The sequence below is a fragment of the Phascolarctos cinereus genome, unplaced genomic scaffold (genome assembly GCF_003287225.1).
Source record: "Phascolarctos cinereus isolate Bilbo 61053 unplaced genomic scaffold, phaCin_HiC Scaffold_1;HRSCAF=81, whole genome shotgun sequence".
NCBI lineage: Eukaryota > Metazoa > Chordata > Mammalia > Diprotodontia > Phascolarctidae > Phascolarctos > Phascolarctos cinereus.
The window spans coordinates 105,662,012-105,682,599 of NW_027555514.1; the positions used below are offsets into that span (position 1 = coordinate 105,662,012).

The 20,588-nt window shown below is 41.1% G+C and overlaps 1 protein-coding gene across 2 annotated transcripts in view; it reads left to right on the plus strand.

The window, feature by feature from the left end:
- The first annotated feature begins 4,417 nt into the window (after positions 1-4,417).
- Positions 4,418-20,588, plus strand: part of CREB3L2 (cAMP responsive element binding protein 3 like 2) — a 163,875-nt gene continuing 147,704 nt past the window's right edge. Inside the window, exon 1 of one of the 2 annotated variants that reach the window (XM_020998061.2) lies at positions 4,418-4,981. In XM_020998061.2, the coding sequence (XP_020853720.1) occupies positions 4,880-4,981 (102 nt within the window). In that variant the 5' untranslated portion in view covers positions 4,418-4,879. The remainder of the gene's footprint in view (positions 4,982-20,588) is intronic. The other variant, XM_020998060.2, reaches the window with a different exon arrangement.

Here is a 20,588-nt window from a genome sequence, read left to right on the forward strand (position 1 = left end):
AAAGCAGAAGGTTGGAGTCTCAATCCTTTCACCTAACATGGAGAATAACAAGCATTGAAACAAAGTACTAAGATCTGTTTCACGGAGCCACACACTAGGCTTGGTGAGGAGGGCCCAAGGCCTCTCCCCTTAAAGCATTAACTCTCACTAAATGTCCTCAGTGAAAGAGTCAGCTGAAGGGAAAAGCCAAGGCTCTCACAGCTAGTACATTCTACCTCCAGCTATGCAGTTAATCCAAAAGGCTTCTAACCACCTGGCTAGCAGACTAAAACCAATTACAGGTCATCCACACATTCTTAAGTCTTTCAGTGGCACCTGCATTATGCATCATTAGGACTTTGCTAGAAGCAGGCTCTCCAGGCTCACCCAAGTGGGGAGTTGCGTCAGCAACTGTTCCGCTGATACCACTAAACACTGATTAAATGATTAATTCCACATCCTGCTGGGAAGTTTGATTAGAGCAGAGATTATGGGTACCTAAAGCAGAATTATGACATCAAGGACAGAAAAATAACTGGCTTTTGGGGGGAACTCAAAAGAGTATTGTTCGACAGACTATGACTTTCTCCAAGCTGAAGCAAAAATATAGCAGGCAGAGAAGCTGCTGAAATAGGTGTTTCAAACATTTTAGGCCAAGGTTCTTGGCATCCTTACATTCTGTGGAGAGGTGAGAAAGATCAGAATGTTAACATTCTCTGGGAATCAGTGTGTTCACCTATAAAATAAAGGACTTGGCCTAGAGGGCCTCTAAGGTACCTTCTAACTTTGGAAGGAAGCAAGCAAGTGTCTACTAAGCTCTGACTTTGTGTCAGACAAGGGGCTGAGTGCTTTACAAACATTATCTCATTTGATCCTCACAAATCTGGGAGGTCGGTGCTATTATTATCCTTATTTTACAGTTGAGGAAACTGAGGCAAATGGAGATTACGTGACTTGCCCAGGATCACACAGCTAGTAAGTGCGGGAAATTGGATTTGAATTCATGTCTTCCTGACTCCAGGCCCACTACTAATATCTACTAGCTGCCTCTTTGATCCCCAGTGATGAGCATGAAACCAAAAGGAAAAAAATCTAAAATCAGTCAACAACAAGCATTTATTAAATGCCCTTTAGGTACAAGGCATGCACTAAGTGCTCGGGACACAAAGAAATAAAGATTACTTCCTTGAAGAAACTTTCATTCTAATAGGGGAGATAACAGAACTAACATGTACATATATAGATATATGCAAGATATATACAAAGTAGATACATGATAACCTTAGAGGAAAAGGCACCAGTAGTTGTGGAATGGTAGGGAAGAAGAACCAGCTTCGGCAGAAGGTGGCTCTTGAGCTGTCTTGGGCTTTTAAGAAGCAGGAGTAAGGAAGGAGGTCATTCCGGGCTGGACAGCTAGTACAAAGGCACAGAGGTGGGAGATAGATTGTCTTGTGTGAAAAATAGGGAGAAGGCCAGGACAGTAGGACTAAGAACTCATGCAGGAGAATAAAGTGTGAGAAGACTGTCAGATAGGAAAGGGCCAGGATGGGAAGAGTTTTCAATACCAAACAGAGAAGCTTACATTTGGTTCTGGATGTAATAGGGACCCACTGGAGTTTATTGAGTGGGGATGATTTGGAAGGATCTATATTTTAGGAAAACCACTTGGGTAGCTAGCTGAGTGATAGATGGACTGGAATGGGAAGAGACTTTAGGCAGGAAGACCAATTAGGAGGCTATTACAATAGTCCAGGTAAGAGATGATGAAGGCCTGAATTAGGTGGGGGACTGTGCAAATAGAGAGAAGGGGATGGCTATAAAGAGATGTAACAGTAGAAATAACAAAATTTGGCAAATAATTGACCGATGGAAATATGGAGTTGAGTGTGACATGGAAGTTGCAAATCTGGGTGACTTGAAGGATAGTGATGCTCTCAGAAGCAATACGGAAGCTCAGAAGAGAGGTGAGTTTTGGGGGAAAGGTAGTAAGTTTGGTTTTGACCATCCTGAGTTTGAGATGCCTAAGGCACATCTATTTTGAACCACCTAGGGGGGCACTGGTGATTTGGGACTGGACCTCAAGAAATAAACTGCATATATAGATTTGGAAATCATATGCAGAGAGGTGAAGAATGAACCTATGAGTTAGAATCTGATGAAATCAGTAAGAAAGAAAGTACAGAGAGAAAAAGGAAAAGGTCCCAGGATAGAACTTTGAGGCAGAGTCACCTTAAGTGGGCATGATATGTATAAAGATGCAGCAAAAGAGACTGAAGAACAGTCAATAAAAGCAGGAGAACCAAGAAAGAGCAGTGTTACAAAAATCCAAGTAAGAGAGAATACCCAGGAGAAGGTCAACTGTCAACTGCAAAGAGGTCAAGAAGGATGAGTATTAAGAATGGGTCATTAGATTTGGCAAATAAAAGATCACTGGTAGTTTTGGATAGAGCAATTGTAGTTGAATGATAAGGTTATAAGCCATAATGAAAAGTTCAGAAGAGAGGAAGAGGAAGTTCCAATGGCAGATGGATTTTTCAAGGAATTTAGTTGAGAAGAGGAGAAGACACTTGGGACAGCCATTGGGGCAGAGTCAGGGGTGGAGAAGAGAGTAATATTTTGAAGAATGTTATTAAGGATAGGAAAAACTTGGGTGTTTGTGTAAACAGAAGGGAAGGAACCAGTAGATAGGGAGAGTCTGAAGATTAAAGAGCGAGAAAGGATGATGTTGGGGGTAATCTGCTAGAGAAGACGGCAGTGGATGGGTTCATTTAGAGAGTTTGATCTTATTTAGAGAATTTAGTAAGGAGAAATGCTATGGCATCACCAGACACTGGGATGAAGGGTGAATTAATGAGGAATAATGTCAGGTGGATTTGATAAGAAAAGAAGGGCGGAAAAAGGAGCTCAAGACAGATGGCCTCAATTTTTCGGGGGAAATATGAGGTGATGTGCTCAGTTGAGAAGGTGGGGGGAAGGGTTGTGTAAAAAATTTGAAGAGAAAAGAGAAGGTCCAAAGTCAGTCCAAATTAAAGTAACAAGGAGAGTGATCACTTGCTGTATGAGTGGAATGTTAACGTGTCATCAGACATTAAACTAAAACGTATTACATAGATTCTCCCTGAAGGGAGTATCCAGGAGGGGATGGTAGGTAGTATCAAATGCTGCAGAGAGTTTAAGAAGGAAGAAGAAAGAGAAAAGGCCATTGGATTTGGGAATAAAGAGATCATGTTCATCTTAGAGAGAAGAATTTCAATACTGACCTCTTACCTGTCCTTCAAAACCCAGTGCAAATGTTACCTCTTTTGTGAAGTCTTCTCCTTGTCCCTACCATTTTCTAATGTTCTGTCTCCACCCATTGTTTTAATGGGTAAACTCTTCAAGGACGGGACTATTTTGTTTGCTTATATTTCTATCTCTTGTGCTTCACACAGAGCCTGGAACATGGTAAGACTCTCTCTGTCTCTCTGTCCATCCACCCATCTATTCATCCATCCATCTTTACTTCCCCAGCAGAAGGGGCCTGTTATTTGATTCCTCCTACTAGTCTTAGGAATTTGCCATAATCTAATTTATATATATTTATTCACAAAGCCTTTTTTTAATAGCCTCTACTGTATAGAGTATAAGCTCTTTGAGGGCAAGGAGCTAGGGCCTTATTAATTACTCCCTGCCCACCACCCTACCTCGTTCTGCTATTGAATCAATAGAATGAGGTTCTGGAAGAGAGAGGAAATTGAAAGGACAGGACAATTAAAGGATAGTGTTCACAGTAAAATTGAAGCACATTGTGGATATTGTCTAATGTGGGAACAAATCGCAAATGTATTATTATTTTAATGAAAATTTTAAAATGAAATTAAATATCAATAAAACAAAATATTTTAAATAAATATTTAATAAATTTATTTTAATAGAATAAATGAGTTAAAGGTAGCCAAAGGGCTTCAGAAGCTATAACATATCACGGTATAAAATCAGGATATTTAATTAATCTCAAACATTTGCAGTTTCAAAGCCATCTCTGCTTCCCCTTACTGGATTAGGTTAATTCGAGCGGAAGCACAGCTCGCCCCCATTCTTTAAAAAAAATAAATAAATAAAAAATAAAAAAAGTATTCTTGTCCCTATTTCATTGGCCATTGGCTCAAAACTTCCCACTCTCCAGTGGTTTTCTTTCCTGCCTGTTACCCCTGGGTCGTGTCATTCCATTGGCTCCCAGTGAAAAACTCCACCCCTCATCTGGGGCTCCAGAAGGAGGAGTTCCCCTGTGACGTCAAACCGGGAATCCCCTCCCACATTCCTTAGTCCGGGCGGTGGAGCTCCCTCGCTCTCCGCCTGTGTAGGCGGGACGAGGAGAAAAAGTGGACCACTGATTGGATCATATCTATCAAACGCTAACCCGATTGGTTCTTATCTCTAAGTAGAGGCGGAGTCTTCAGCCGAGACTTGAGTCAGAAGCAAAGCAGAGTAGGGAGTGAATTTCGAGTTTTCACCAGCTGTGGAAAAGTTGAGGGGGCTGAGGGTGTTGCGATACGTAAAGGGAATTCTCTTGGGATGAGACGCCCCCTCCTCTTTGCACTTCGGATGGGCGTCCCTCCCTTAAGTCCTTTCATCCTGCGTCCTGGGTTCGGCCAGCCTGTCTCTTTTCCTGCTCCAGCCTGCTCCCAGGCAATTTTCTTTCTCAAGTGATCCCGGGAGGGAAGTTTTTCCTCTTTCTCCTCTGTCTGGAGGAGAGGGTCCTTTTCCTCTTTAGGGATTAAAGCCCTGACCCCCAGGCAAGACACGCGCACGCTGGAACTTGGTATCCTCGGTGCCCGTCTGTCTCCAGCTGTGCCAGGTCCTCCCCGCCCCCTCCCCCTTCCTCGCCGCAGCCTCGGCTCAGCCGGCTTCCCGTCCCACCATGGAGGTGCTGGAGAGCGGGGAGCAGAACCTGTTGCACTGGGATCGCAAGCTCAGCGAGCTGTCAGAGCCCGTGGACTCCGACAACCTGATGTACAACACGGTGAGGAGGCGGGCAAGGGTTCACAGAGATCCCACGGGGTCCCTGGGTGCCCACAGGGCCGGCTCGGGGAGGGCGGGGGCAGGGAGGAGGATGTCTCCAAAGGGAACAGCTGGAAGCAGGATGAGTGGGAAGCAAGCAAGACGTAAGCTGGGCAAGGGGGCATTGCAAGAAAAGCCTGGGGAGAGATGTAATTTTGAGTAAAATAAAGGTAGCTGGCACTCTCAATCATAATACCTTGCCTTTGTCTGGCAGTTATTTTTTTTCCTCTTCAAATCACTTTCATATCTGGAATCTCACTTTACTGCTCTGGAAAATCCCTCAGAGGCAGGGATGGTCTGGTATCATTAACACTGTTTTAAAAGTAATATTGCAACTTTGATGAATGTTGGGGATAGGACAGCAAAAGACACAGTCCACATATATATCTAAACGAAAGTTGTAATACTAAGACGGGAAAAGTAGTACCATTCCGCCATTTCTCTCATTTCTTCCTCTCCCTTCTTCCTTTTAACATAATTTTCTGCATTGTTTGAAGAGTCAGGCTAAGTTCTAGGGCGAGGCTGTACTGCTTTTGGCTTTTGAGATTCTGCAGCTCAGAAAACGAAGACCACCAAAGCAACAGTATGGAAAATGTGAAGCAACTGGATATTTCAGAAATGAACTCCCCCAGGGTTTCACCAGGTCCCTTACACTGGGGAGTTTGGAGACCCTTTTAGGGATTGTCATCAGGCATGGATTTTGTTTCGAAATTTATGAAGTGAGACTCTTTGAGCAGCCCATATAAAGAAGGCCATTTCACTTGTGTTCTCTTTGTTTCTTTCCTGGTAAATACAGAAGTTTGTAATTCGAGGGGAGGGGAAAATATAAGACACCAATAAGAAAATAAGATACTTGGGCCACTTCCCCTTCATGGTTCTTTTAATAAGATCAGTGCCAGGATATTTGAAACTTTTTTTTGCAAAATGACCCTGCAGGCTCCACCTCTTGGGTCTCTGCCTCTATCTTAAGTTTCTTTGGAAAAAAGGATGAGGCCCTCCTGTCAGTTCTCTCCACAAGGGTTTGTGGTGGATGAGTAAAGCCTTGCTTAAAAAATGTAGAGCTCTGAGTTGCCCCAGGAGAGACAGTTTGGGGTGAGGTGGTAGCCAGATGTGTAGTGTAATCTGATGAATTTATTACCAAATTCAGGTCATGAGAAGACCACTCCAGCTACCTTTGTTTTTGCTTGGCTATGCACTTACCATGTTCTAGTTTACATTGCAGTTGCTAGTGTCACCTCATTTTCTGTACTGATATATATATATATGCTCCAGGAGTTTAAGCATTATTTTATTTTTGTATTCCGAGACCTTAGCACAATGCTGGATAAATTTTTTCAAAACGAATGACTTTGGATGGATAGCTCTCTAATTAAGCATTTAGGGCATTGGTGGCTTTCAATGATTTTGTTTTGATCCCTTTAATTTCCTGGAGTACATAGCATGCATCAGAGACCTACTAAGGGTATATCCTTCTGTCAGGATTCCATTTTAGTCATCAAGGAGAGGCGATCCCAGCAATTCTTAAATACTGGGTGTCTCAAACTATTGGGACTAAGACTTTTGGGACAGCTTGCGTGCCATTACCTGGTCTTAAGAATGTAAAAATTTCCCAGTGCCTGTGTCTGGGATTACAGTCAATCACTGCTCTCAGGAGCAGATCATTTTTCTTGTTTTCATCCTAGATATTTTCGGGAGTTTTCAGGATTGGTTTGTCTTTCAGACACTCAAAGGGAAGGTGTGTTTAAAGTCTATAAAATGTGTGAATATAATGAATACCAATCAAAGTCAGACATAAAATGAAAGTTTAATTTACTTGGGTACTTTGATACTGCTTGAAAAAGGTATTTGTCCCTGCCATGGGGAAGGTTCCATGAAGAGTCCATATGGAATAAGTTACCTGTAGGTAGGAGGTCTTCCAGATGCTTTTCTGTTGGTGGATGAAATTGTGCTGATTGCATCAAACCCTAGAACACTATAGAACCTCTTAAAAGTGATAGGATAATAGATTCACAGCTGGATTGGAAGTTCATGTAGTCCAACCTCCTCATTTTTTTTTTTTTGCAGATGAGAAAATTGAGGCCCAGAGAGGTAAATTATTTCTTTTCTCTGGGCTTAAGTGTTCTCATCTAATAGTAAACAGCAAAATTAGGATTTGAACCCAGGTCTTTTGACTCCAAATCCAATACTCTTTCCATTATAACACAAGTAACTGAAAAATATTTGGCTTATCTACACAGGAAAAACCAAATGGATGAAAAATGCCTATTGCCCAGGCTGTGATACACACACATAATGTCGATACACATGGATATATGCTGATATATACATACACATGCACATATGTATATATGATATATATCATAGCCAAAGTTTGTGTGTGTGCATATATATATACATACAGAATATTATATATACATATATACATTTATAGTATATATATCATATAGGTATATAGTGTGTATGTGTCTATATCATATTATATATGTATATGTATTTATACTCACACAAACTCTGGCTGTGATACATATCTATATATAAGTATATAAATGTATATATCAACCTATGTCCATGTTTGTCATCTATCTCTGTATTAGTACACATACACATACACACATACACCTTACCAACTCTTTGGGTTGTGCATCCAACTGCTTATCATAGCCTGGAGGGAATAGAAATAATCACATATAATATATAATATATAAATACAATACATAGAAGTATATGTATACAATATGTGTGTATGTGTATTTATTGCATAGCCCTTGCAGATGAACAATGAACTAGATCCAGACTTCAAGAGAGAGTGATCTGAATTGCATTTGATAATGTTTTTGATGATACTGATACTGTCACAGCAAAGGCTTATCTTTTTAGTACCAATATTTCTTTGCATACTTGGTATTTTTTTTTAAAGTTTACATTGATAACACTTTAAGTTTTGTGTACCCTTTTGTATATATTAAGTCATTTGATCCTCACAACCTTTCAGGGGTGGACACTATTATCATCTGGATATCCTAGATGAGGAAAGTGAGGCCCCAAGAGAGTAAGGGACTCACCCAGGGCCACATAGCTACTTAGTGCTGGACGTGGTATTCAAACCCAGGTCTTCCTAACTCCAAGTCCATTTCTCTGTGGGAACTATTACCTCGAGAGGTGTTAGTGAAAGTTTAAATAGATTTAAAGAGGACTCCATTGTTGGTTGCTGGTGGTGTCTGGAGAACCTTTTTGGTGGTCTTATGTGTCACCCCTAAATGTTGCATACTAAATTGTCTGGGATGTGTGGGATTCCCATTGGTTTGTAATACATTATTAAGTCAGTATTTTGTTGGCTTAGAATTTGTTTCTCATGTTATAAGTTTAGGAATGGGGTAAATTGGGTAAGGGAAAGTGAGGGTAAGTCACTTTTACTTGGTATAGCCCTGTAGGGTGAGCTTTGGGGGTGGGGAGAAGGAGGTACCATTTGTCATTTTTCCCAATATCTTGAAGAATCCCTGACTTGATCACCGTCTAGGAAAACTGGAAGCATTAATGTGTAGATGCTGATGTTAGAACGATCCTAATGGGTCGCTCACTTCCCAGTCATCCATGAATTGGCTGGATCTGTCTAGGCTGATGCTTCTTTCCTAGCTTAGTGACTTGTCTTGAAATAGCCTGCCAGTGCTAGTCTTACCATCTCGTTTTTATAGATCAGGACACTGAGCCTCAGAGAAGGGAAATAACTTGGCCCAAGGCTGCACAGCAAGTTGTAGCAGAGCTGAACTTAGAATCTGAGTTTCCAAAAACCGTTTGATCGTCCTTCCGATTATCCCGTACTAGTGGCATCTGTTCTCATCGGGAAACTTTAGCTCATCAAAAGTGTAGAAGTAGTCCAAAGACTATCACAGTGTTAATAAAAAAACAATGTCAAAGGGCAGCTAAACTCTGATTAATCACAGTGAACCACCTCTTCTAAGAAAATGGGTAATGAGGCACACTTTCCTCTTAGTAGATACAATCGATTTAGAATGTGGCATAAATAGTTTTACTTGATGTTTTTCCTTTGTTTCCTTTGTTTAGAATGGGAGTGGGGTATGTATAGAAAAGACTGTGGTGTAAAAAAAACAAAAAGGATTTAAAAATTAGTGTTAAATCAAGAATGATTCTCTATGGATTGAAAGCGTTGGGTGGTACAACAGATAATTTGCATGTCTAGAAAACAGGAAGACCTGAGTTTAAATTTGGCATCAGACACTTACTAGCTATATGACCCAGAGCAAGTCACTTAACTCTGGTTTGCCTCAGTTTCCTCATCTGTAAGATGAACTGGAGAAGGAAATGGTAAATCGCTCCAGGATCTTTGCCAAGAAAACCTCAAATGGAGTCATGAAGAGTTGGACACGACTGAAAAACAAATTATTATTAATAAACTCAAGCATAATTTATCACTTGCCAGGCTCAACAGATAGTGTTAAATTATGCTAATAGAGCACAGAGGCAGCAGTAATCTTATTAACAATCCAAGGGCAAACCTGGAAGTGGGGTGGGGGAGGTGTGGTGGAGGAAACATGGCCTGCTGCTACATACCAGTGAGGACTTCACAAGACACTCATATATCCTGACACAGTAAAAACATTGCCCTAGTTTACTAAAATATCTGGGCTTTCTGCTTCTGGATCAGATGGCAAGGCCTGAGGCAGCTAGCTAAGGCCACAAGCATGCATGCCATGCTGGACAAGAATGACTTGCTGTGCTCTTGGTTTAAAGCATCAAGGAAGACAGATGTTCATTCGTCAGATAAGGTATTTTTCCATGGCAGGTGGCTCTTTAAATATTGATGAGGCCAGACCTGTCTTCCTTTTTCTTGGGCTCTTGGGCCTTTAATGGGACCTGCATTTAACATAGTAATTACTCTCCCTGGGGTAGAGGACTCTAGGATTCAGGTAACTGCCTTAGAGTGGTATGACTAGTGACCACCTCAGAACCATTCAAGTATGCTCTTTTGGGAAGAAGTGAAGGTAAGTTTGCTACTAGAGCATCTGTATTCTTCTGTAGGTGAAGCCACTATGAAGTCAGGATCAAAAGAAAAAAAATCATCCCCCCTCAACTTTTGGTGGGGGAGAAGGGAGAAATATGATTCTGTTTCTTCACCCTCCTTGCCTATTGTGTGTTCTCTGTGGCCACCAAATGAAGGAGGCCTGTGGGACTTCCATCTTCTCAGTCACTCTGTATCTCTGTACCCATGAAGTAAATAATGAGTTGTTATTCCCCCCTTGGGATAATTGATGGAGTTTTGTACTTGATGGCAGGAGCTATGATTTTTTATGCTAATTCTTTTACCTCTCCTCTGGTGCTTAGAATAGGGCTGGATACACAGTGGTGCTTGAGAAATGTTTTTGAATTGTTTGTAAAGGTCTGCCAATCAGTGAGTGCTGTTGGTAGGAACATGACTCAGTCAGTCAATAAATACTAATTAAGCACCTACTTTGTGCTGAGCACAGTGCTAAGCCCTAGGGATACAAAGAAAGGCAAACATCAACAACCACCACCACAACAAAACAGTCCCTGCTTTCAAGGAACTCAGGAGGAGACAAGATGCTAACAACTATATATAAACAAGATATAGGCAGGATCATTTGAAGAGAACCAACAAGGGGAAGGCACTAAGATGAAGAGGGATTGGAACAGGCTTCCTGTAGAACAAGAGTGGGGAGCCTTTGGCCTTGAGGCCACAAGTGGCCCTCTAGGCCCTCAAGTGTAGCCCTTTGATTGAATCCAAACTTCACAGAACAAATCCCCTTAATAAAAGGATTTGTTCTGTAAAACTTGGACTCAGTCAAAAGGCCGAACCCAAGGACCTAGAAGGCCACATGGCCTTGAAAGCTAAGGTTCCCCTCCCCTGCTGTAGAAGGTGGGATTTTAACTGGGTTTTGGAGAAAGTGTAGATCCCGGTTTCTTAAGCTTTTTTGTGTGTATCATAGATGTCTTTGGCAGTCTGGTGAAGCCTAGGGTTCCCTTCTCAGAATGTCTTTAAATGGATAAGATGAAATACATAGGTTTACAAAGAAGACCAATTAGATTTCAACAGTTATCAAAATATTAAGAAAAAAAGTTCATGGAGCCTAGTTTAAGAACTCCTAACCTAGGTGGTCTTTCATGATTTTTTTTTAATGTGGTATCTTGTAGGTGGCTATTTAAATATTGTAGATGGATGTGGGAAAGTTAAATGCAATCATATCTTTCTCATTTGGGCTTGACCAGGCATAGCAATCCTCATCTTGACTTCTTACCTTCACACTTGGCGGATGACTTTACCTCCTGCATTACTGAGAAAGTAGAAGTTACTCAGTTCCTGCTTCCTCATCCACCTTCACATCTAGCTCAGAATCTCTCCCCCTCTTATGTAGTCTGGGACCTTATTCCCTTAACAATCTATCATAGATAGTTTCATCCCAACCTCTCTATCCTCTTTAGTTTCTCCTTCTTCACTGCCTCCATCTCCCTTGTCTGAGCGAGTGTATTGGACCCTATTACTTCAAAACAAAACAAAACTCTTAGTCTGGCTAGGCAGGCTCTGCAAATTACCATTCTATTTATCTTCCTTTCACTGTCAAACTTCTAGAGCCAAAGTCTACACGTTTTGTCTCTGTTTCCTTATTACCCATTCTCTCATTCATTAACCCCCAGAAGATTTTGCCTTTGAGCCTCACTACTTGTGAAACTGCCCTATTAAAGATCACTAGGGACTTCTTAATAATCAAATATAAAAGGCCTTTCTTTGTCTTTTTTTTTTACTTCTCTGCAGCTGTTAACATTATTGATCACCCCTTTCTTTTTGATTCTCTCTCTTTCTTGGCCTCTGTGATTTTTCACTGTTAATATTCTTTCCCTGGTTCCTTTTTCTCCTCTTACTCACTAAAGGTAGCAGTATTTCTCAATCCTGGCTCTCCTTTCCTTATTCAACACTTACTCCTTTGAGGAACTCATTCTTTTTTGAGACTTCCACTATTACCTCCATGCAGATGAATTTGAAACCTGGGGATCCCTCCAGCTCAACCAGAAGGCCTTCTGTAGTAGCCCTTGAAGCGAAACCAGCCACACCATCTCTTCCCCTCTCCTTCCCTTCCCCAAGCTAAGCAAACCTCGAATTTTTCAGGCGTATTTATGTGGCTAATGAAACTTTGAGCCATCTTTGTCTCTGCGAAGAATTTATCTCAGGGAATGTGACTCATTCTGGGCCTGTTATGTAAACACTGAGAAATAGAGCTCTCCACTTAGAGCTTTGGTTTTCCCCAGCTCCAGTGTGCCTCAGCTAAGGCTTTCTGGTTGTCCAGCTTGGTGAAAACCTATCATTGTCCTGCCTCCCCTGAGCAGAGCTCCCCCTCTTTAACCAAAAAAAGAGCCCGTTTAGTTTTGCTGGTGCTTTCCCTCTCTGCCTGTAATTTTGGGTAAAACTTTATGTAGAGTTACTGCTAAGACTTCATATAACTTCTACAATTATTCATCATGTGTACCCGCAGGGGTTGCATTTCCTCACGTCAGGTGAACCAAACCTTTGAGCTGTTTGCCACAGATATGTGTAAAATCTGTCCAGTAATTTTGTTTATCCAGATTCTCTAACATATTGTCTTCTGTAGATAAAGATGCTGCGGACTCCCTGGAAGTGGTAGACAACTCTTGAATTCTTTTTTCCAAGATGTAGAATGGCTTAATCTAAGCTAGCCACACTTTCTTGCCTCCCTCCCCTGGTCATAAGTACAGACTGTGGTCTTTAAAATGGATGATTTTATTTTTGGTTTGGTTTTGTCCTGTGTGAAAGAAATTGGCCCTGAAAGGTATCATATCAAATCTCTTAGTTGGAAAGGATCTCAGAGGCCATGGATACTCAAGCCCATCCCTAAAGAGCTCCTTCCAACATTCCAGACAAATAGTTGCCCAGTCTTTGCTTAAAAGATGTACAATGATGCTGAACTTTTTGATTCAGGTCATTTCATTTTTTGGAAAGTTCTAATAATTAGTAAAATTTTCTTTATGTTGAACTAAAATCTACTGCCTTGGAATTTCTACCCATTACTGTTATTTTTGCCTTCTGTGGCCAAACTAAACAAGTTTCTTGTCTCCATCTAAATACTATGGCTATATTAATGTAGCCTCAGTTTGCACTAATTTTTTTTCGCTTACATGTCATATAGACTCATATCAACTTTGCAATCCACTAAAAGGCTTTGTCCCTCTTCCTTTTCCCCCTCTAAAAATTGAAGTCTAGCCATATATCCTGCTTGTATTTATGTAGCTGAGTTTTTAAATAAAATTTTATTTTTTAATTAATTAAAATCTGTTTTTCTCCTCCCTCCCCATCTCCCTTTCCTCCCATTGAAAAAGAAAAGAAAAGACCCCCTAGTAACAAACATGTATAGTAAAACAAAACAAATTCTGGCACTGACCATGTCCAAAAAAAAATGTATATCTCTATCTATGTTCTGAGTTTATCACCTTTCATTCAGGAGGTAGGTAGCATGTTTCATCATGAATTCTTTGGAATCATGGTTGGTCATTGCATTGATCAGAATTACAAAGTCATTTGTTTTGATAATCTTGCTCTCATCTAGACAACTGCTCTCAATTGCTCTCCTGATTCTGCTCACGTCAGTCTACATCGGTTTATTCAGTTCTTCCTGGGGTTCTCGGAGACCATCCCCTTCATTTCTTACAACACAAAATTATTCCATTATATCTGTTTGCCATAGTTTGGTCAACTATTTCCCATTGTTGGGCATTCCCTTAATTTTTAGCTCTTTGGTGCTGGCAAAAAACTGGAAGCTAAGGGGGGTATAGCTAATTTTTCAAAAGTGAAGACTAGAGTTATTACTATTAATTACTGTTATTATTACTATTAATCATCATCCTGTTGTTAAAGTTGTTTCCATTTTTCACGCCTATCCAGATCTTTTTGGATTCTGATTCTGTGTTCCAATGGATTAGCTATCCTACCTAACTTCATGTCATCTGCAGGTTCGACAAACATACTATCTGTGCCTTCATCTGTATTAAATGATAATAGGATCGAGGACAGATCCCTGAGACACTTCACTGGAGATTAATCTCTAAGTTGACATCAAGACTATTTTGGGACAATTTTTTTTTAAACGTGAAGTGCTGGAGCATTCTTTACATCACATAGTTAGTTGTGTATTTGATTTGTTCAGCTCAACTGTCAGGTATAGTTTGGAGATTTTGTAGCCTCTGCTCCCTAGCCTACTAAATCTTTAAAAATCCAGACAAAACAAGGAGCTAAAAAAGACAGACACTGCAGTAGGAAGCCTTTTTCCCCCCCCAGCATCAGAAAGAAAGCTCTTTCAAGTTCTTGGCATGTGAAAGGAGACTGGAGGAAAAAAAAAAAACAACCACTACCACATCAACTTCTAGTAGTCTGTGTGGAAAATCCTGATCTTTTCATATTTCTCTATCTTGGAAATGTCTGAGTAGCTTTATAAGGGGAATTCCTTTTGGCTGAGGAGCCTATATTTATAATTTCAATTGATGGGGCAGATTGTTTTTGAAAAAGCCTGGGGAAAATTAAAATGTCTTCTCACTATTAAATCCGTGTTTGGGTTCTGGCCGTGGCCTTGTACCCTTTCCCCAAACTATCGTCCACTATTCTGTGGGCTCCCAGGTTCTATAAGCTTGCGTGTTAGCTTACCTAGCCAAGCATAGTAGTAGGTTAGCCTGAGTGTGTGTGAGTGTGTGTGCGCACGTGTCCACACATGCATGTTAACATGTGTAATAAGTCTTGTCTCATTGGGAGCATGGACTTAGCGAAGATTGGCTAGCTTGTCTTATGTGTAATTCCCAGCCTTCTGAAAGCATCTAAATGTTTGTTGTAACAATCGTAGTAACCTTAATTGACTTTTATATAGTACTTTAAAAGTTGGTAAAAAAAAAATTGAGCCTTACAACAACTCTGTGAGATAGGTGGCATTGTTTCCATATGAGGAAATTGAGGTACCAGACAGTTAAGTGATTTAATCCTGGTCATACAGCTAGTTAGTTCCAAAAATGGGACTTGTGCCCAAGTCTTTCTGACTCCAAGTCCAGCATTTTTCTATTATGTGAATTTATGACAAGTATTTTAATCAGTGTTAAATTCTTGTTGGAGACCCAGTCACTGGTGCTGAAGTAGGTACTTAAGTATGCTTGTCCTAGCTCCTCTTTCTAGGCTATGCTAAGACTTTAGCATTTCATTCTTCCATCCCTTCATTTGGTTAGAAGAAGAACCTTGGCCCTTTTCAATTTCTTTCTTTTTCTTTTCTTTCTTTTTTTTTTTTGGCCCTTTACAATTTCTGTGCTACATGGGGGCTCCTAGGCTTGAGAACCTGAGCTAGTCATGGGGGAAAATGTTCTCTGGACCTCTTTTGCATGGGTATGTGTATACACAGAACGATGCCAACTGGACAGAGAGAAGTCTGTAGTGGAATGCTTTAGGAATCCATGACTGGTCCTCTTCTGTTCAACATTTTTCATAAGTGAATTGGATCAGGTATAGATGGTATACTTATCAAATATGCAGATTGATGCAGAGCTTGGAGGGATTTAACAGATTGGATGGGTAGGATATGAGTCCAAAAAGATCATGGGGCTAGAACAATGAGCCAAAGCAATTAAGAGGAAACCTAATAGGAGTAAGTGTAAAGTTCCACACTTGGGTTCCCCAAACCAATTTTACTAGCACAGGATAGAAGAGGTGTGGCTAGACAATAGTTTACATGTAAAAGGTCTTCGGTTTTATTACAGAGTGTAAGCTTCTCATGAGTCAGCCAAAAAAATTCGATGCCAGGTAGGATGGAGCTAGGATGCTGGACTGCATTGAAAGAAGCATGGTACACAGAACAAAGAAGGCAGGTAACAGAACTGATGCGTAATGCCCCGGCTGGGGCACGTCTGGAGTACTGTGTTCATTTCTGGGGACTAGATTTTTGGAAAGTCATAGACAGAAGAGAGTATGTCCAGAAAAGGGTGCCCAGGATGGCAACCGGAGTCGAAAGAACAAGCCACAAGAGGAAAGGCTGAAAGAAGTGGGAGTGATTAGCCTGGAGAAGAGGAAGCTTAGGGGGAACATGATGTACGTAAACATGTGGATGAGGAATTAAAATTTGCCAGAGAGGGCAGAGCTAGAGGCAGTGGATAGAAGTCGCAAAAAAGCAGATTTAGGATTGACTTAAGGAAAATATCCCAGCAAATAGGACTATTTAAAGGTAAGGAGGGAGTGGCTGAGCTCCCCTCACTGGAGGTTTTGAGTGGAGGCTGGATGAGGGCACACTTGTTGGGCACATTGTAGAGGGGAATCTTGTTCAGGTAGGGGTTCAACCAGGTGGCATTGGAGTTCCTCTCCAGCTCCAAGCGTCCATGACTCTTGTCACTGTGTTTTTTGAGACATGTTTTTGACAAAACAATGGTTTGGCAGTGGGGGCAGGAATGGGGGAGGTGGGTAGTTATATGTGGTGGCAATTACCATTAGCTGTTTCATTCAGGTGCACCCGAGGAAACGGAAATAAACAAAGGGAGTCAAGGATTTGGCCTTTTCCATCCTGTTCCTTCCACTTCCTCCCACTGGGGCAGTAAATGGTGGTTTGTCCGCCTTAATACCTAATATAGCCTCAATCACATAATACCTAATATAGCCTCAATCACAAGTGAATCATTGGTATATGGAAGCAGTAAAAGGAGCAGTAGAAGTAGGTATTTGCGGGATGAGGAACTTTGGGTCCAGAATGTTATCTACATTGTCAGATGCTGTTATTTTGTTGGTCAGTTCTGCTAGGCTGTTTTTATATTGCAGAGGAGGGCTCAGGGTGTGTGGGGGGGTCATATATTGAAAAATGATGGGTGTGAAAAACAACAAGGCATCAATAAAACTCAAAAAAAAAGATTATAGACATGAAGACAGCTGAGTGGAAAACATATTTTTTTGAAGTGGTTTCTCTTAAAGTCCCAAAGAAAATTCACACTTCCAGGTGGAGATAATGGCTCACATTTTTCATCATCTTCATCATCACTAGTATTTATAGATATATCGCTTTAAGATTTGTAAAATGCTTCATAGATGATATCTCATTTGAGCCTCGCAACAACCCTGTGATGTAAGTGCTATTTTTATGCCCATTTTACAGATGGAGAAATTGAGGCTGAGAGAAGTTGTAAATAACTTGCCCAAGGTCATACAGCTAGTAAATGTCCCAGTCAGAACTTGAACTCAGGTCTTCCTGAGTCTGAGTCTAGCACTCTACCCATTAGACCACCTAGCTCTAAAGTCATACAGCGCTCTACAATTTACAAAGCTCTTCTTGCCAAAAATACTTTGAGGTAGGATACATAAGTGGTATTAGCTTCATTTTTACAGATAAGAAAACTGAGTCTCAGAGAGGATAAACTGACTGACCCCAGGTCACATGGTGTGTTATGGGCAAAATCAGTACCCAAGCCTTTCAAATGTAAGTCCTGGGCTCTCCCCACTTTCCAGGCTGTCAGATGCAAGCACCTGACTTAAAGATTTCCCTTTCATATAGGTAGCTTCTATTGCAGGATTCCTCTGCCTATACCAGAGGCGGTTTTTCATCACTATTTTCTAACACAGGACTTCCTTCTTACAGCTAATGCTACAGGACAAGGAAGGAGGACTTGATCCCCTCTCACCACTGTGGAGAGTGAGAAAAGAGAGGGGAAGGAAGAGTGAAGAAGCCACTTTACTGCTAGGAAAGGGTCAGATTTGTGGGTAGAGAAAGAGAAAATCCCTTTGTCTGCTAGATGAGGGAGTAAAAAGTACTTGAAATCAGAGTAGCATCGGAGGGAAAGAATTTTCTTCTAGAGGAGTGGACTTCGAGAGAGAAGTTGTTACCTGCACTCGAAACTCAGGATGCAACATCCCCCATTTTTCAAATGAGGGCACTGATGCTCCAAAATGCTGGGTGACTTGTTCAAAGGGACACAACCATTCAATGGCAGGGCTGAGATGTAAACCTGGGCCTTCAGCTTTCTGTTCAGACAGCTACATTATGAGTTAGTTAGCTAGGCTTTGGTGGGCTAGCCTGTGAACCTAAGAGCTATTTATACCAGCGTTTCTATGGGGAACTTTGTTTTGATCTCAAGCAACTGACGGATAAATGAACTTTTGGACCCTCTCCCAATCAGGAGCTGGAGACTTGTAGTAGAATTTGATTTTCACATTTCTTTCTCAAGTGAAGCATCTGTTTCTCACTTGTGGAGCAGCAGGAAGATTGAATGAAATTACTGACCATGCCTGCTTTAGTACAATCCCCAAAGTTTATGGATGGCCCAGTAGGTACCATGGCAGAAGGGATGAGGAGAACTGAGGATAATATCTTAGTCACTGGCATTTTTAAATTAAGGAACCATCTGTGTGTTTTTCCTCCTAAAACTCAAGCAGACCTTCCATTTTAAGTCTCTTTTGATAAAATACAATGCAAAGTTTTAAAATATTTCCCCATTCCTCATTAATGGCTTAGGAAGAAGTCTTGGGAAGAAAAAAAAGGGGGTGTGTGTGTGTGTGTGTGTGTGTGTGTGTGTGTGTGTGAAATATCTTGCTTCCAAATATGTAATGAAGTCAGTTTTCTTAGCTATCACAATCAATTTGCATTTGCTGTTGTTTGTACATGTATATGCCATGTCTCATCCATTGCCAGTAGAATATCCTGTTAAAAATTGCTTTTCCATTTCAACACCTGGATTTGCCCAGATTCATCCTTATTCTCTTGGCAGTTCCTCTTGAGACCAAGGACACACAATTTGGACACAGCTGGCTGAGATTAAGGGGGCCAGCCATCTGTGGATTTGGAGCAGGGCAAGACTAACGGTTTCATACCTCCATATTTCAGGGATCTGGTATTTTCCTGGGGTAGGTACTTTCTCCCTAGCTAAATTTGTCTTCAGAAGACAGATCTAGAGCCCATTACTGCAGCTACAGTTTTGAAGTTTTCTTAGCTGAAGAGAAGCTTCCCGAGCTTTTTCTCTGCTAGCATAGCCTCCAAGAACACAGGGTCCTCTCTACCTCATAATATAGTACCTAATAAGAGGCCCACGTGGAATGTGGGCCTCTTGAGACCATCTTGAGGAATAGCAATTACACAATCCTATTTTGAAATTTTACCCAAAAATCAGTATTCTGGGGTACACAGGATCATGTCTGTTCCCTTGCCCTACTCTTTATAAGGGGGTGTGGCCCCCAGATGGAGAATTTTGGCAAGAGGAAATAGACATGGCACTGACATGGGGGTTTAGGCACCTAGGTTATGCTGTCTCTGAACTTGTGCTCTGGTTACTCATGAATCAGTCAAGTTCTTCCTGATGTTTGGTTTTTGGAGGGCTAGATGCCCAGGGGGAATTGAAGGAATGTTATAGTCAGCTTTCTCCTATTATGGCAATTGTAAATTATCATGGTAATTGAGTAATTGAACCTTACTCCAAGATCTCTCCTCTCTAAAAACCCTTCCCCTCCTCTTGGGAGTCCTTTTTCTTTTTTTACTTTTGAGTCCTTATTTCTATACTTACTCCCTTCATTACCCTCCTTTTGTTAACCTCTCCCTTCCCACTGACTCTTTCCATTCAAATTTTAAATCTATGAAAGTAATCTTTTCCTAACATTATGTTGCCCCTCCTGATTATGTATTATCCCTTTTTTTGCTGCTCTTTTTTTGGAAGATTTATACCAATTTTTCCATGTATTCCCTTCTTAAATCCTTCCTCTCTGGCTTCTGTCCTGACTACTCTTTTGAAGGTGATCTCTGGGCAAATCTCCTACTGCCCAAGTATGATAGAAAGACCTTCTTTTGGTGAAAGAGCTCTGCCTTTGGAGTCTAAGAACCATTACCCATGTGACCTTGGGCCAATCACCAATTTTTGATTTTCTCGTCTGTAAAATTAAGAGAGTTAGACCCCTTCTAGTTTGAAATCTTATCACTTTTGGGTTATCATGCTTGAAACTCCCCCTGCTCCCCACACCCAGAGAGGCAGTGTTGCGTGGTGAATGGAATGCTGGATCTGAAGTCAAAAACATCTGCATTCAGATCCAGCTGATAACAGTTATTAACTGTGTGACCATGGGCAAGTCACTTAAACTCTCTGGGCCTCACTTTCCTTATTTATAAAATGATGGGGTTGGACTAGACGACCATTAAGAGCCCTTCCATCCCCAAGTCTATAATCTGACAATCCTATGACCTCCTTAGCTCAATTCCATATTAAACTGGTCCTAGGCTGCCTTCTGGAACATGAAGAGATGGATGAATCCTTTTCTTTTTGGAGTATCACTATTAAGGTTCCCCACTGCCATTCACCAGGGTATGGTTGTTGGTTCTTTATTTACCTCTAATTTGGGGTGGAGGAGAAAGTGGGTAGGGGGGACAGGTTGTCAGCCTATGTGGGTATAGCTTGAATAGGTCAGAGTAGGGGCAAAAAGAGAATTTTTCTCTTTCATGCCCAGGTCATACAGCAGTTAAATCTATTGATAACATAAGCTCTAGCAATGTTGATTATTAGCACTCAGTGTCCTTGATTCTTAGCTGTGGGCTAACTTC